This window comes from Poecilia latipinna, unplaced genomic scaffold (assembly GCF_001443285.1).
Source record: "Poecilia latipinna isolate Pla-1442-1.1 unplaced genomic scaffold, P_latipinna-1.0 Scaffold3562, whole genome shotgun sequence".
Taxonomy (NCBI): Eukaryota; Metazoa; Chordata; class Actinopteri; order Cyprinodontiformes; family Poeciliidae; genus Poecilia; species Poecilia latipinna.
The window spans coordinates 30,577-43,282 of NW_015116178.1; the positions used below are offsets into that span (position 1 = coordinate 30,577).

Here is a 12,706-nt window from a genome sequence, read left to right on the forward strand (position 1 = left end):
ATAATATTTATAAATAAAAAAAAAAAAATAACTTATTATATGGGGTGGAGGATATATTTTTTAAATTTTTTTTTTTTTTTTTTTTTTTTTTTTTTTTTTTTTAAGCATATGCACTGACTGACGGCACTTTTTAAATTTCGTTGTTCTTGTGACAATGACAATAAAGATTTATCTATCTATCTATGAACATGAACTATTTCCTTTTAAATAGTGTGAGCAGAACTTTAAAAACCGGTTCTGGGTAAGCCTGACCCGGTTCGGGTCAGTACCCGTTCGCCAGACCGAAGGAACCACTCCGAGTTCTTCTGTACACAGCTGAGGAACCCAGGGTAACTGGAGTCTGAAAACGGTCGGAACAAACCTGAGTCGAACCGGCCGGTTTGTTATTGTTCGGAGCCGACGGTCCAGCCTGACAGAACCGGTGTTTGGACTCATCTGCCAACAGACGGACAGTTTCTGCCAGCTGCAGGCAGAACCTGGAGCAGCTGCAGCGGACCGAACCGAACTCTGTGACCCGCTCTGTGGACCTTCATACCTAACGTAGAACTGCTGCTAGCTCAGGGTTAGCGACTAGCCATTGAAAATGAACGGGGTGCTAACCCAACCAGCTAACGGTTCTCCAATATGTTTGAACGCAGCTGTTAGCTCAGAGCTAACTAGCTCAGTGCTAGCAGATAATGCTAGTCTGAGCCAACTGTTGCTAACTCCCAGCTTAAGTTCCAGCGCGCTCCCAGGTGAGTTGTGCAGATGATGTGACGTGTCGGGAGGGTACAGGTGTATCGCTATTACCTGTTGACAACTCAGTTGCGCCGAAATAACGCCTCACGTGCAGTTTGTTGACTCCATTTATTCCGTTTGATCTTCATCTCCGCTGCCAGCCAGTAGGAGGCGCAGCGGCTCCTGTTCCGCTTCTCTCGGATGTTCGAATGTTTCCGGTGCTGCACTGCCACCGGCTGGACGGAGTCAGACTCTTTATTATGATTATTATTTAGGTTTTTATTGTGGAAATCTGGGCGAACCAGAGCCGGGCTAAACGTACCACTAGAATACAGATTCACACAAAAGTAAAAAATATCCAGACTGTTTAGTAAGGGAAAATTTAAATCATACTTGTTAAAGTAGTTCAAATTACAGACTGAGCGGACATAAAATACTAAAGTACACAAATGAATAAAGAACACATCGGATTAAACTGATTTTATTCTACGAACATTTCAGCTAATGGCTTTTTGTCACTGGTTGAGTGTCTCAGATATACACACAGATATTGACTTTTATTTATAAACTAATTAATCTTTTCAAACCCCCAATTCAGTCTCATTTTATTTTGTGTGATCAGTTAAAACTGTCTGGATCAACAGGACTTCATCAAATATTTGGACTTCGGCTGTTTTTGTACTTGGTTCTAATCCAGTCAGTTTCCTGCCACCATATAATCGGGGCTCAATTCAATAAATATAAGAAGCTTATTTTTTTCTCTTGTATTACATGTTTTTGAGCATTTTGTTTTGAACCTTTTAATCTGATTATTTTTTTTAAAAAAGCTTTTTGTTTTAAGATATTCGACTACATTGTTTTTTAGATTTATTTTTATAATTCAATACTTTCATAATTTCTTTTAAAGCAATAGATTTTATTTGTAATACTAAACATATTAAATTTCTGAAGTAATTTAAAAGGGGCCTGCCTAACGTGTGCCCGTCGGTTTGGACCCAGCATTCTGCTGTTTAACCACGTCGCCTGTAAGTTCATCCAGGCTGGATCTGTTCCTAGCCAGAAGCAGCCCTGCTGTGCTGGGCTGAGGACGCCCTGGTCCACCACCATGGTTCAGTGACTGATTCTCAGCCTGGGGGTGTACTGTTGAGTGCTCGCACTGATGGTTAAGACTTTGTTATAAAATTGCATCTTTATTCTGCTGTAACGATGAATGCATTCTTGTAGTCAAAAATTCTTGTAGCCTGGCCAAAACACTCCCTTATACTATTTACAGAAGGGCTGATTAAAATAAAGGCACTTTTTGAAAGTATTTTCCATACTTTTATAATAGAAATTGAGGACGAGAGGAATCGATTAAAATCAAATCTGGTATGAAAAAAAAATTGTAAGTCATATCATCCAGCCTTATTCAGTATATTGAATTATGTGACTAACTGCATGTTACTTGAAATCCACATTTCTTTGCTGGTATTACATAGAAGTGTTGCATTTTAATATCTCACTTGAATTTCTGATCTACATGCAAATACTTGATATAATGTAAACACTGAGAATAGGGGAAAAAAGGTTTGTGAAATGTAGAGTATTACAAATGAGATTAAATTTTATTGTTGGTACAAACAGGATAACAAAATGAACAGAGAATATATAATATACTTCCTAGCAGCTAATCAGACATCAGACTTGTTTGTCTTTACTAGTGATGAAAACTCGTCACTTTGGAGGAGAGGAAGAGGAAGAGCGGCTCAGCCCCGTCCAGGATGTCAGTCAGGGTAGCCAACAAAGTCTGCAGGTAGATTTCTGCATATCTGGTGCTCCGGTTTCCAGATCCTAATTTAACTGAGTACTGTAAATAAAAAGTTAGTCTGTTTTGTGATGATCTGGCAGACCGTGGACTGATGGACGCCGTACTGGTCAGCAGGTCCAGGTGCTTGGATCCAATGGAAAGGTTATCAGCACAGCAGCTCAATCATGGCTCAGAAACACATCATGAGGTGTTGCGAAGCAAACCTGAAAAATTAAAAACAAAAAAAAAAACCCTAGTAAGTGTAACTAATAAACCCTAAGCTCTTTTTGAAAGTTTTACTTGAAAATAAATTGACAATATTACAGGAAATTAAATGTTTAAAACAGTGGTTCTTAACCTTTTCTGAGGTACCGAACCCACCAGTTTCATATGCGCATTCACTGAACCCTTCTGTAGCGATAAATAAAATATGATTTCCCCCCCCAAATTCAAGACATAGGGGTGACCCAGCTAGAGTCTAGTTGGGTCACCCCAAGATCACTAAGTCTTCTTAAAAGGTCTCTGAGAACAGTTCTTCAAAATATAGTCAGTGTTTTCAGCAAAGTTGAGCTGACTGTCCAGGAACGACCCAAATTTGCCACAGTTTCAACAGGTTGGCCATCGAGAGAAACTGGAACCACTTTAAGGTTTTGTTTAGATCATTTAATTAGCTCTACAGTCTTAAGAGAATGAAAAATTTATAATAAATAATAAGGACTTTGCATTATTCTGATTTAGTAATGTAATTATATTAGTTGTGTTACCACCCCCACGCCACTAGAGGCAGTAGCAACCCCAAATAGATGCGACTAAGGAGCAGATTTAGAAGTACACCGAAAGCTACAGAATTTGGTAAAAACGGTGAGTTTTGCTTTAGTAATTAAAGACACAAGTTCAAATCCCTGCTCCTCCAATCAGGGCTCCTCCGCAGCTCTGATTGGCTCAGCAAAACTCGAAATAATAAAAATATGTATTTTGTGAGATTTTTTTTAGATGTATATGTTTAGAGACACCTAGATGCGAGTGAGGCAGCTCTTCACTACATATTCTACTTATTTTTGAATACAAAAGTAAAAACGTCTGATTTTAAAAGGCTTTTATTTTGAAATTATAAAATTATACATCAGATGTGGTTGACATTTTCTGGTTGTGTTCCAGAGGTGACCCTTTGTCATCCAGAAAAGAGAGAAGTCACTGGAAACAGAGTTTTTAAGCAATAAGCACGGCATCTTAGGGGGACAAAAGTAAAAATGTGCTTTTTTAATAGACTTTTATTTTGGAATTAAACATCAAATCGGGTTGACATTTGCTGGTTTTGTTCCAAAGGTGTCCTTCTTCCACCCAGAAGTGAGAGAAGTCGCTGGAAACAGAGAGTTTTTCAGCATTGCATAATGTCCCCAATTATTACTGATGCATTATTTGTTTTTGCAACTGCAGCGGCTGGTTCAAACATGGGCCGGATGTACGCTTTTATTATGAAAGCAGCACGTAAATGGGTGTACCATAATGTCTTGAGCTGTGGCGCACGTGAATATGTTGTGTGGGCCGGCTGTTCGAAGAGCCGGCGAGCTTTACAGCGGTTCATTACCGCAGCAGGATCTCAGAAAGAAGCGAAGAAAAGAAAAAAAGAAATTACGTCTGTGTAACGTAAGAACAGATTATATCGGATGGGCGCTCCGACTTCATGTTAAATGTATATCATTGCCATATAAACAAAAACTAAGTTGCCTAAAAATAATTTAATACTCCGTTTAACACAACCATATATCAACACAAACACACTGACTTAGCTGTCAAATCGCTGCTTCTGTTCTCAGCCTGTTGCGTAGCAGTGGATTTCCTCTCGGATTATTTTCATCTAGCAAATTATTCCAGTGAACGAAGCGCGCACAGCTCCCTTTTAACTTCCGTCTTTCCATTTCTGACGCTGGATCTTCAATATCCTCAAGCTTTGCAATAGCAAGCAGCTACAAACCGTGTCTTAGCTTAAATGGCTAAGCTCACCTGGAGCTGCGTCGGACAGACCATAATATCCCGTGGTCAGAGTTGGAGCCGTTACCATGGTAATAAACGACCATGGGACTGTGTGTGTTTGACAGAGAACAGAGCCTCCATTGACTTGTACGGGGTTTTGTCGTTTTTCGCAATTTATGTCGTCATTTTAACTCAGAATCCCACTAAAAATAATAACGCCCTTCTCGGGATCAAGCTGCACATTTTGATACCACCTTTGTCGGGGTGCACGCAGTGGTTAGGGCTGCATTCAGGATGACGTAAGAAGAACAAATAATAAAGAAACACCTTATTGGGTGTAGAATATAGGTTCCTGCCATGCATTGGATAGGCAGGCCCCAATTACCACAGTAAAGTGTTTCTTATGTTACTTTAGATTACATAACTCAACATTTTTAGTGTTTTCCGTGACGTGGTTGATGTCCGGCTGTGAGACCGGAAGTGTCGGTGCTGCGGTGGCCAGCAGGGGGAACCAGAGAGCAGGAAGCGCTGAGGCTCCCAACCTGCCAGCTGCTGTTTTCCTGAAGTCTGAGCGGATTCTCCTAAGCGAGCTGTTCTGGTTCTGTTTTGATGACGAATCGAATGTGCTGATTCGGAACCAGCTCCAAACAGAACCACTCTGTGAGTATGTGCAGCTCCTGATCCGGGTCAGCCTGGTTCTGGTTCTGGTGGGGGTTGTTCTGAAAGTTGATCTCAATCCGGATTTAATCTGCTGAGCTGCGTCAGGAAGGTTCTGGATTCAGAACCTCAGCCCGGTCTGCTGGGATATCAGAGGTTCTGGAGGGTTCTGGTCCAGAACCACTCCGGGTTTCTGCTGAGGTCCTGCTCATCTAAACAGTACTGCAGAGATGGTTCTGATTCTGGTTCCTCCGTTTGAGCATTCTCAGACTGGGAATGTTTGGATCCAGGTTCTACTGGTTCTGGTTGGATTGTGTTGCTGTGCGGGCAGCAGCGATTCGGGTCAGAACCGGTCCGTCCAGTTTCAGAGGCGGGACGGGAATGTTTGAGTTGGAGGGCGGGTCCAGCAGGATGTCCTGGACCATTGAGCCTGCTGGAGCAACCGGGCCAAACCAGAACCTCAGGTCCAAACTGCCAGCTTCCCTCTGGTGGACCAACAGAACAGAACCATTCAGAACCTGGCAGGGAAAACAAACCCAGTTCTGGGTTCTCTGGGTGAAACCAGAACCAGAACCTGGATGTGTTTTGTATTTCCTCTCAGGTTCTGATTCGAAGCTACAGCAGATGGTTCTGGCTCTGAGCAGACCTGTTTGGGTTTTAGGTGGTTCTGGTTCTGTGTGGTTCTGGTTCTGATGTTGTTGTGGTTTGTTTCAGCTGATGGACGCTGAGAGCGGAGCGGTTCTGCCTGGAACCGGGCCAGTGGGTCGCCGGCCCGGTTCGATCGGCTTCAGCGGCCCCAGAGAGCCCCTGCAGGACTGGGTGGTGGACCCCAGCTGTGTGAGTGGATATTAAAAATCTGTTATTGGTGAACAGGTGAGTTCTCAGGTGTGCTATAGAGGAGTTGGACTTTATTTGGACGTGATGGAAGGAGACGATAACGATCCGGCTGCAGACCAGGGTGGCAGCAGCAGGGGGAGGAAGGGGCGGAGCCAGTTAGTGTTACAGTGAAGGTATGCAGACCAGGTGATAGACAGTACAGATACACCCATCCTCTTTACCTGAGTAGAAGGATGAAGATGGGCGATGTCTCTTTGAAGGCAGTGAGGTTTGACCTTAAAGGGCCGGTATCCTGTCAAATCGACTGCTTTGATCTCTCTGTTTTTCCCTGACTTGTTGCTTTGATTCCTTCATGTTTGACAAATCCTCTAATCTCCATGGCAACCATTCAGTTGCGAGCGCCTGGGTGGACCTAGCCCCGCCTCTGAGGCGTAGCTCCTTCAAATTAGCCAGCAGCAATCAGCAAACAGCTGCTGAGCTCATGATAGTAGCTGTTGCTCAGAGCAACGCTGGTAAAAACATTAAAGGGTTAATAAAGGATCCCTGTTGGGATGACTTCCTGGAGGCGGAGCTTCAGGAAGAGGAGGTGCTTCTTAAAGAGACAGAGACCCCATTTCAATTAGTTAAATTAGGAAGTCAGTCATATTTAATTTATATAAAGCATTTTTATTAATCCTGAAGGTAACTTAGTTACTTGATTGTGCTATAAAACTCCACTATGTGCCTGAAAAATACCCGATACTGCCACTTTAAGGTGGAAGTTGTGCCAGTGAATAAAATTTTTCTTTGTGTTTGAGAAAATGAGACGACCATGACCTGATCTCCATGACAGTCTGACAGGAGGTGGGCTGGGAGGAAAGGCAGAGCTGGGTGTCGTCAGCGTAACGATGGATATTAATATTATATCTGCTGAATATGTGGCCAGGATGTAGATCTGAGCCCTGGGGAACACCTGCAGAAACTTAGACTGGATTATCCACCTTATTCCTGAGAGGCTTACTGGGGAAACGATTATGGGTGTTACTTCCGGCGGCTAGCAGAAGTGGCATTATTTCTTTGTAATTTGTAGGATTTTTTGCTAATCTATATTCATGATAGAAGTTACATCTCTGTTTTCGGTTATAATACAATATTTAGTAAAACTTGTTCACAGACACACCGTCTGCTGTCAGAGAGCTGCTCAGTGCAGAGGATCGTAATTGTGAGTTTAATCAGGGGAGCGACAGGAACAAGATCGGTACATTTTGTAACGTAATGACCGTGAATTAGCATCGCTGCTAGCAGCTCGTTTCTCTGAAGAGCTGACAGGAATAAAGAGAAAGCAGAGAAGCTGGTCAGAGTCTGAGCTGCTGTTAGCGCTGACGGTGTAAAACACCAGAACTACATAATATTAGCTCGGTGTGATGTGAATTTTATTTTTCGTTTGAATTTAAAAAATAATAAAGTTCATGATCTGAGTCTCTATCATTATGTTTGGGGCAGCAATACTTTTTCTATAAGACAAAATAAACTATCTGGGTTCATTTAGTCCATCAGAACCAGAACCTTGAGGTTCTCCGTTGCTGACCGCAGCTGCTGCGCTCCAGACCGTAATACGGAGAATCTCCCACTGGACCAGAACCGAACCGAATCACACATTAACCCGTTATACAGAGCAACTTTCCACTGGAAAGAGTCGTAAGATGCCCTTGTGAAGCTCGGGGAACTGTTGTGCTGTTCTCTAATAATCAGATGAAGTTTAGTTTGTGGCTGCAGCAAGTTCAAGAAAACCCACATCTGCATCTGAAGCAACGGAGTCAGTGAAGTAGCTACATGCTAGTGCAGGTAGCTACATATGCTATTGCGACGTGAAGAAATGCGGCTATTTCTTCAAGTCGCCATCCCTCCCCGCAATAGCTGCAGGTTGCGGTAAAACAATATTGTCACATTTAAGCTTTGATCGCTGGGGTTCCCACATATTTTATAGCCTAAAAGCTCTGACGAAAGCTGGTTAGCGTTAAGGTAACATGTAAACAAATGGCAGTTCCGGCTTGCGGCGAAAGTCGCACCCATAATTCACGCAAAGCATCATGGGGCATAGGAATAAGGTGGATACAGGACACACTGAAAGGTACGAGGAAGAAGGATGTTAATGGACGCTTAGCATCCTTCCTCCTTATCCCGGAGGATAAGATGAGAAATGGAAGGAGAACAGTAAGTGAGTTTCAGCGTGAGCATTATTAGTGGAGGCGAAACTCCTTGGTGTTAGCAGGGAGTATTTTAGCTGAAAGGCGGTCTGAGCGTGCTCAGTTAGTCTTCACATCCTGACTCCTTCTAGGTCCGGCCCCGGCCCCCTTTCTCATCTGTCCTTACTTCCTGTCAGGTGACCTTGGATGACAGCGAATCGGAGGATGTTCTGCAGGCTGTCGACCCCAACGAAGTGTTCGGAACTGGTACCGGGCCCACCGACACGTCGTCTGAGAGTGACAGCGGCATCTCGGAAGAGACCCCCGTTGCAATGGTGACAGCAGTAACCACGGCGACCAGCCAGCCAGCCCCTACAGCAGTCTACCAGGTGGTCTATGACATCAGCTCTGTGGGCGGAGCCAAACCTGAACCCGGTCAGGAGAACATCATCTCCATCGAGCTGGGTAGGTCCAGTTCTGACCCGGTTCTTACTCAGTCCACATGATGATGTCATTTGACAAAGTCATCAACTCAACTTTTTTCCTTTTTCTCCGCCCCCCATCACTCCACCCCTCACATCGCCCCGGCCCCTCCTCCAGATGAATGGAGTTCCCAGCTGCTGTTTTCGGACTCCTGCATCTTCAGCGACTTGCACGCGGTCTCGTCTTCATCATCATCCTCTCCATCTGACGGCGGCCGGAGCTCCGCCCCTCTTTCAGGTAGAGACCAGGTAAGACTTCCTGTCAGTGAGTGTCATCAGAGGGCGTATGAAACTGGAGGACTCACTCTTCTTCTTCTTCAGGTGCCGCTGTTCCCTGACCTGCGGCTGACAGAGGAGGAGCAGAAGCTGCTGACAGAGGAGGGCGTGTCCCTGCCCAGCAACCTTCCACTCACTAAGGTCCAACTAAGGGCCACCGTGGACACATTTGAAGATTACATTTTTGGAAAACCAGGGTTATTTTCACCACTGCACTTCCTCAGTTCAGAGTAGGGCTGAAGCGATTCCTCGAATGATTCAAGTTCCTCAATTATTAAAATTTCTCGAGGAAAATGTACCTGCCTCGAAGCTTCATTCAATGATGTTTTATTATTCAGCCACCGTGTTCCGGCCGGGTTGTTATTTGCGTTGTGCAGAGCTCTGACTTCCACCTCTGAGTTGTTGACAAAAAGCTAAGTGTTAGGAGCATAACATCCGATTTTCAAATTCGGCCTGTGGGATTTTATTGATTCATGATGATGCCCAGGTTTTCGTCGTTTTTTTGGGGATTTTAAGCATCCTTAAAATGACTGGCATGATACCTGGAGTACGCCAGCCTTTTTCCTCCTGGAGCGCGGCGGGTGTATTTATACAGGTGAGCAGATAGACTGAACACGGCGGGCGGCTGTGCTTTAGATGCACCAATGAACCAGAACATTTATTTCATATCCTGGTCTCAACCCGGTGGAGCGTAGCTGATGGATGAGTTTCTGTGATGATCGAAGGTGTCAAATCCCGTCGCTAACATGAACACAAAGCTATAATGTTTGGGCAAGGTCAGAGTTCATCTATTAAACTGAATGGAGATGAATACATGAATCAAAAACTGGAGAATTGACATTTTTATAAGCGTATCTGTGAGCCTGCCTCTTTATTATTAAATCAAATGTAACTTCAGATTCTTGTATAACTTTTCTTCAGGTTAACTTAGAAAGTGAGCTAATATTGTTACAGGTTAGTTTTCTAAACTACAGAAAAGTAACTGTTAGGGATGCTCAAATATGAAAAATTGGACTGATGTTGATATGCGATAGTAACTCTGCTGTTATGTTAGATTTACTAATATTTTATTTTATCTTTTTTTTTATGCGATTACTCGATTAATCGTAAGAATAATTACTCAATTACTAAAATATTCATTTACAACAGCCCTAGCTGAGAGTGATGTTGGTCAGTCCAGGGCGGCCATCTTGTTTTGGAGCTTGAATTGGTCTCTGATGCGTTTCTCTCCCCGTAGGCTGAAGAGCGGATCCTGAAGAAAGTCCGCAGGAAGATCCGGAACAAGCAATCGGCTCAGGACAGCCGCAAGAGGAGGAAGGAGTACATCCATGGCCTGGAAAGCAGGTACCGCTGGGGGCCAGCAATCCTTGTGTTGCCATGGTAACTAGTGAGCAGGATTAGTTCAGAATGCTCACTGTCATAGTAACAGTGCCGCCTAGTGGCCTGACCTTGCTACCATCTTAATGGTTCTGACCCGGTCTGGTTCTATCTTCAGGGCAGCGGCGTGCTCGGCTCAGAACCAGGAGCTGCAGCGAACCGTGGAGCAGCTGGAGAAACACAACGTGTAAGATGATTCCTCTGGTTCTGATCCGATGTTTTCCTGCTGTAGATCCAGGAGCAGACTTACACTAACGCTCTGCTGTTTATGCTGAGCGCATTAGCATTAGCTTCCAGTAAATACCATGTCGGTATTGCGGTTTAGCGTTAGCAAGCTAATGTTCATGTTGAGCACATTAGAGTTAGCATAGCTAGCCTTTTTGTTGGCGGTAGCCTCCAGGACCTGGACTTCCTGAAGGCAGATGTTCCGGTTCTAGCTGTGGCTGATGATACAGACCAGGTTCTGAGCCGTGCCGTGGTTCTGTTTCCTCTCAGGTCCCTCCTGGCTCAGCTGCAGCAGCTCCGCTCCCTCATCAAGCAGACGGCCAGTAAAGGAGCGCAAACCAGCACCTGCTTACTGGTGAGGAGCTCTGAGAGGTTCTGTGGTTCTGATGGTGTCGGGTCCGCTGTGCCGGTTCTGGGACGCTTGGGGAGTCAGAACCGCTTTCTGTTTGTCCTCAGATCCTGCTAGTGTCCCTCAGCCTGATCGTCCTGCCCAGCTTCAGCCCATTCAGCCGCCGCCCGTCAGCCGACGACGACTACAGAACCGCCGCAGGTTGGTTCGGACCTCTCGCCTGCTAGCGGTTCCACTACGTCGCGGTTCTTTGGAACGAGACGAAGCCGAGGGTTAGGTCAGCCTGCCGGGTCGGAACCTCAGGAAATAATACTTTTTATTTTCTGCAGTTGTATCCAGAAACATCCTGACGGATCCAAACTTCTCCAACCCGGCGGACGACGGCGCCGGTTCCGCTGCACGTTCGGACTCATCGGTGCCTCCTGAGCTCAGCCAATCAGGGCCTGCAGAGGGGACAGCGGCACTGCCGGAGCCAATAGGAACCCTGGAGAGCTTAGCGGGCGCTGACACCAGCCAATCACAGAACGGGACGGCTGCTGTTGCTGTGCAGACTGGACGTGAGCCGGGGAAAACCGGACACGCTGATGAGATGTAACCAGAACCTCCAGCAGGGGCCGCCAGACTGACGCTGAGCAGCTGGAGGACTGGTTCTGTTGGATCAGAACCAGAACACTGAGGTTCTGGAGTGCTACCATGACCAGAATCGGGTTTTAAAGTGGATCCAGCTACCGGACAAGACTTCACCGAGACTGTTCTCTCTGTTGGACCAGACCTGGGACCGGAACCGACCCGTTTTATGTTCATCTTGTGGAGAAACGCTGACCTGGGATGTTTCCGGGTTGGTTTGTGGGTTCTTGTTGTTCAGTAAATCGTGTGATGCTGCAAACAGGTTCTGACTCTGCTCCGTTGAGGTAACCATACCTTAGCACAAAAGATTCCTCTATTGTTTCCAGTTTCAACACGTCCATCTGCTCAGTCTCATCAGCTACATGAAATCTTGACTAAAAATTAAATTTCAACATTTTTCATCCTGCAGTGTATAAAATACAGCTGAACATTGAAAGATTTACTTCCTGTTCTCATTAATCCGCACAATGTACCCAAAATAAGGAATAACAATTTTTTTCACCTTGTTTATGCTAATATATCATATCTAGAAGAATAAGTCATTCTAAATATATTTCTATTACATAATCCAGCTCAGGGACAAAATTACTTCGTTTTTCAGCTCATTGCTTCAGGTGTATTTCACTCTCTGACCTCTAGATGGAACCAAAGCACTTCCAATGGAAACTTTAGGGTGAGAGGAAGACGATCAATCAGTACACATAAGGCCCGGTCCGATCCTCTCCATAGACATAATACAGGTCCTTCTAAATAAATTAGCATATTGTGATAAAGTTAATTATTTTCCATAATGTAATGATAAAAATTAAACTGTCATATATTTTAGATTCATTGCACACCAACTGAAATATTTCAGGTCATTTATTGTTTTAATACTGATGATTTTGGCATACAGCTCATGAAAACCCAAAATTCCTGTCTCAAAAATTAGCACATTTCATCCGACCAATAAAAGAAAAGTGTTTTAACACCAAAAAGGTCAACCTTCAAATAATTATGCTCAGTTATGCATTCAGTACTTGGTCGGGAATCCTTCTGCAGAAATGACTGCTTCTATGTGGCGTGGAGGCCTCAGCCTGTGGCTCTGCTGAGGTGTTATGGAGCCCAGGATGCTCCGATAGCGGCTTTAAGCTCATCCAGAGTGTTGGGTCTCAACCACAGATTCTCTATGGGGTTCAGGTCAGGAGAGTTGGCAGGCCAACAGTAACACCATGGTCAGTAATACCAGTGGTTT

At 44.6% G+C, this 12,706-nt stretch overlaps 2 protein-coding genes and 1 long non-coding RNA gene across 5 annotated transcripts in view; 1 reads left to right on the forward strand and 2 right to left on the reverse strand.

The window, feature by feature from the left end:
- The window catches only part of LOC106941236 (phosphatidylinositol 4-kinase beta-like), a 15,483-nt gene extending 14,547 nt beyond the window's left edge, over positions 1 to 936 (reverse strand). For 2 of the 3 annotated variants that reach the window (XM_015024189.1, XM_015024188.1), the window contains exon 1: positions 362 to 779. In XM_015024189.1, coding sequence (XP_014879675.1) covers positions 362 to 435 — 74 coding nt within the window. In that variant the 5' untranslated portion in view covers positions 436 to 779. The other variant, XM_015024190.1, reaches the window with a different exon arrangement.
- A 1,359-nt stretch (positions 937 to 2,295) lies between these two features.
- LOC106941238 (uncharacterized) lies at positions 2,296 to 4,832 on the reverse strand. The gene is made up of 2 exons (XR_001423311.1): positions 4,290 to 4,832; positions 2,296 to 2,727 (listed from the first exon to the last, which is right to left on the reverse strand). It is a non-coding gene; the product is annotated as an uncharacterized LOC106941238 (long non-coding RNA).
- A 211-nt stretch (positions 4,833 to 5,043) lies between these two features.
- On the forward strand, positions 5,044 to 12,030 carry creb3l4 (cAMP responsive element binding protein 3-like 4). The gene is made up of 10 exons (XM_015024191.1): positions 5,044 to 5,137; positions 5,849 to 5,971; positions 8,334 to 8,601; positions 8,737 to 8,867; positions 8,940 to 9,035; positions 10,132 to 10,238; positions 10,390 to 10,458; positions 10,767 to 10,851; positions 10,953 to 11,046; positions 11,175 to 12,030. Exons 2-10 carry the CDS (start codon positions 5,852 to 5,854, stop codon positions 11,438 to 11,440), a joined length of 1,236 nt encoding a protein of 411 aa, XP_014879677.1. The 5' UTR covers positions 5,044 to 5,137; positions 5,849 to 5,851; the 3' UTR covers positions 11,441 to 12,030.
- The last annotated feature ends 676 nt before the right edge of the window (positions 12,031 to 12,706 follow it).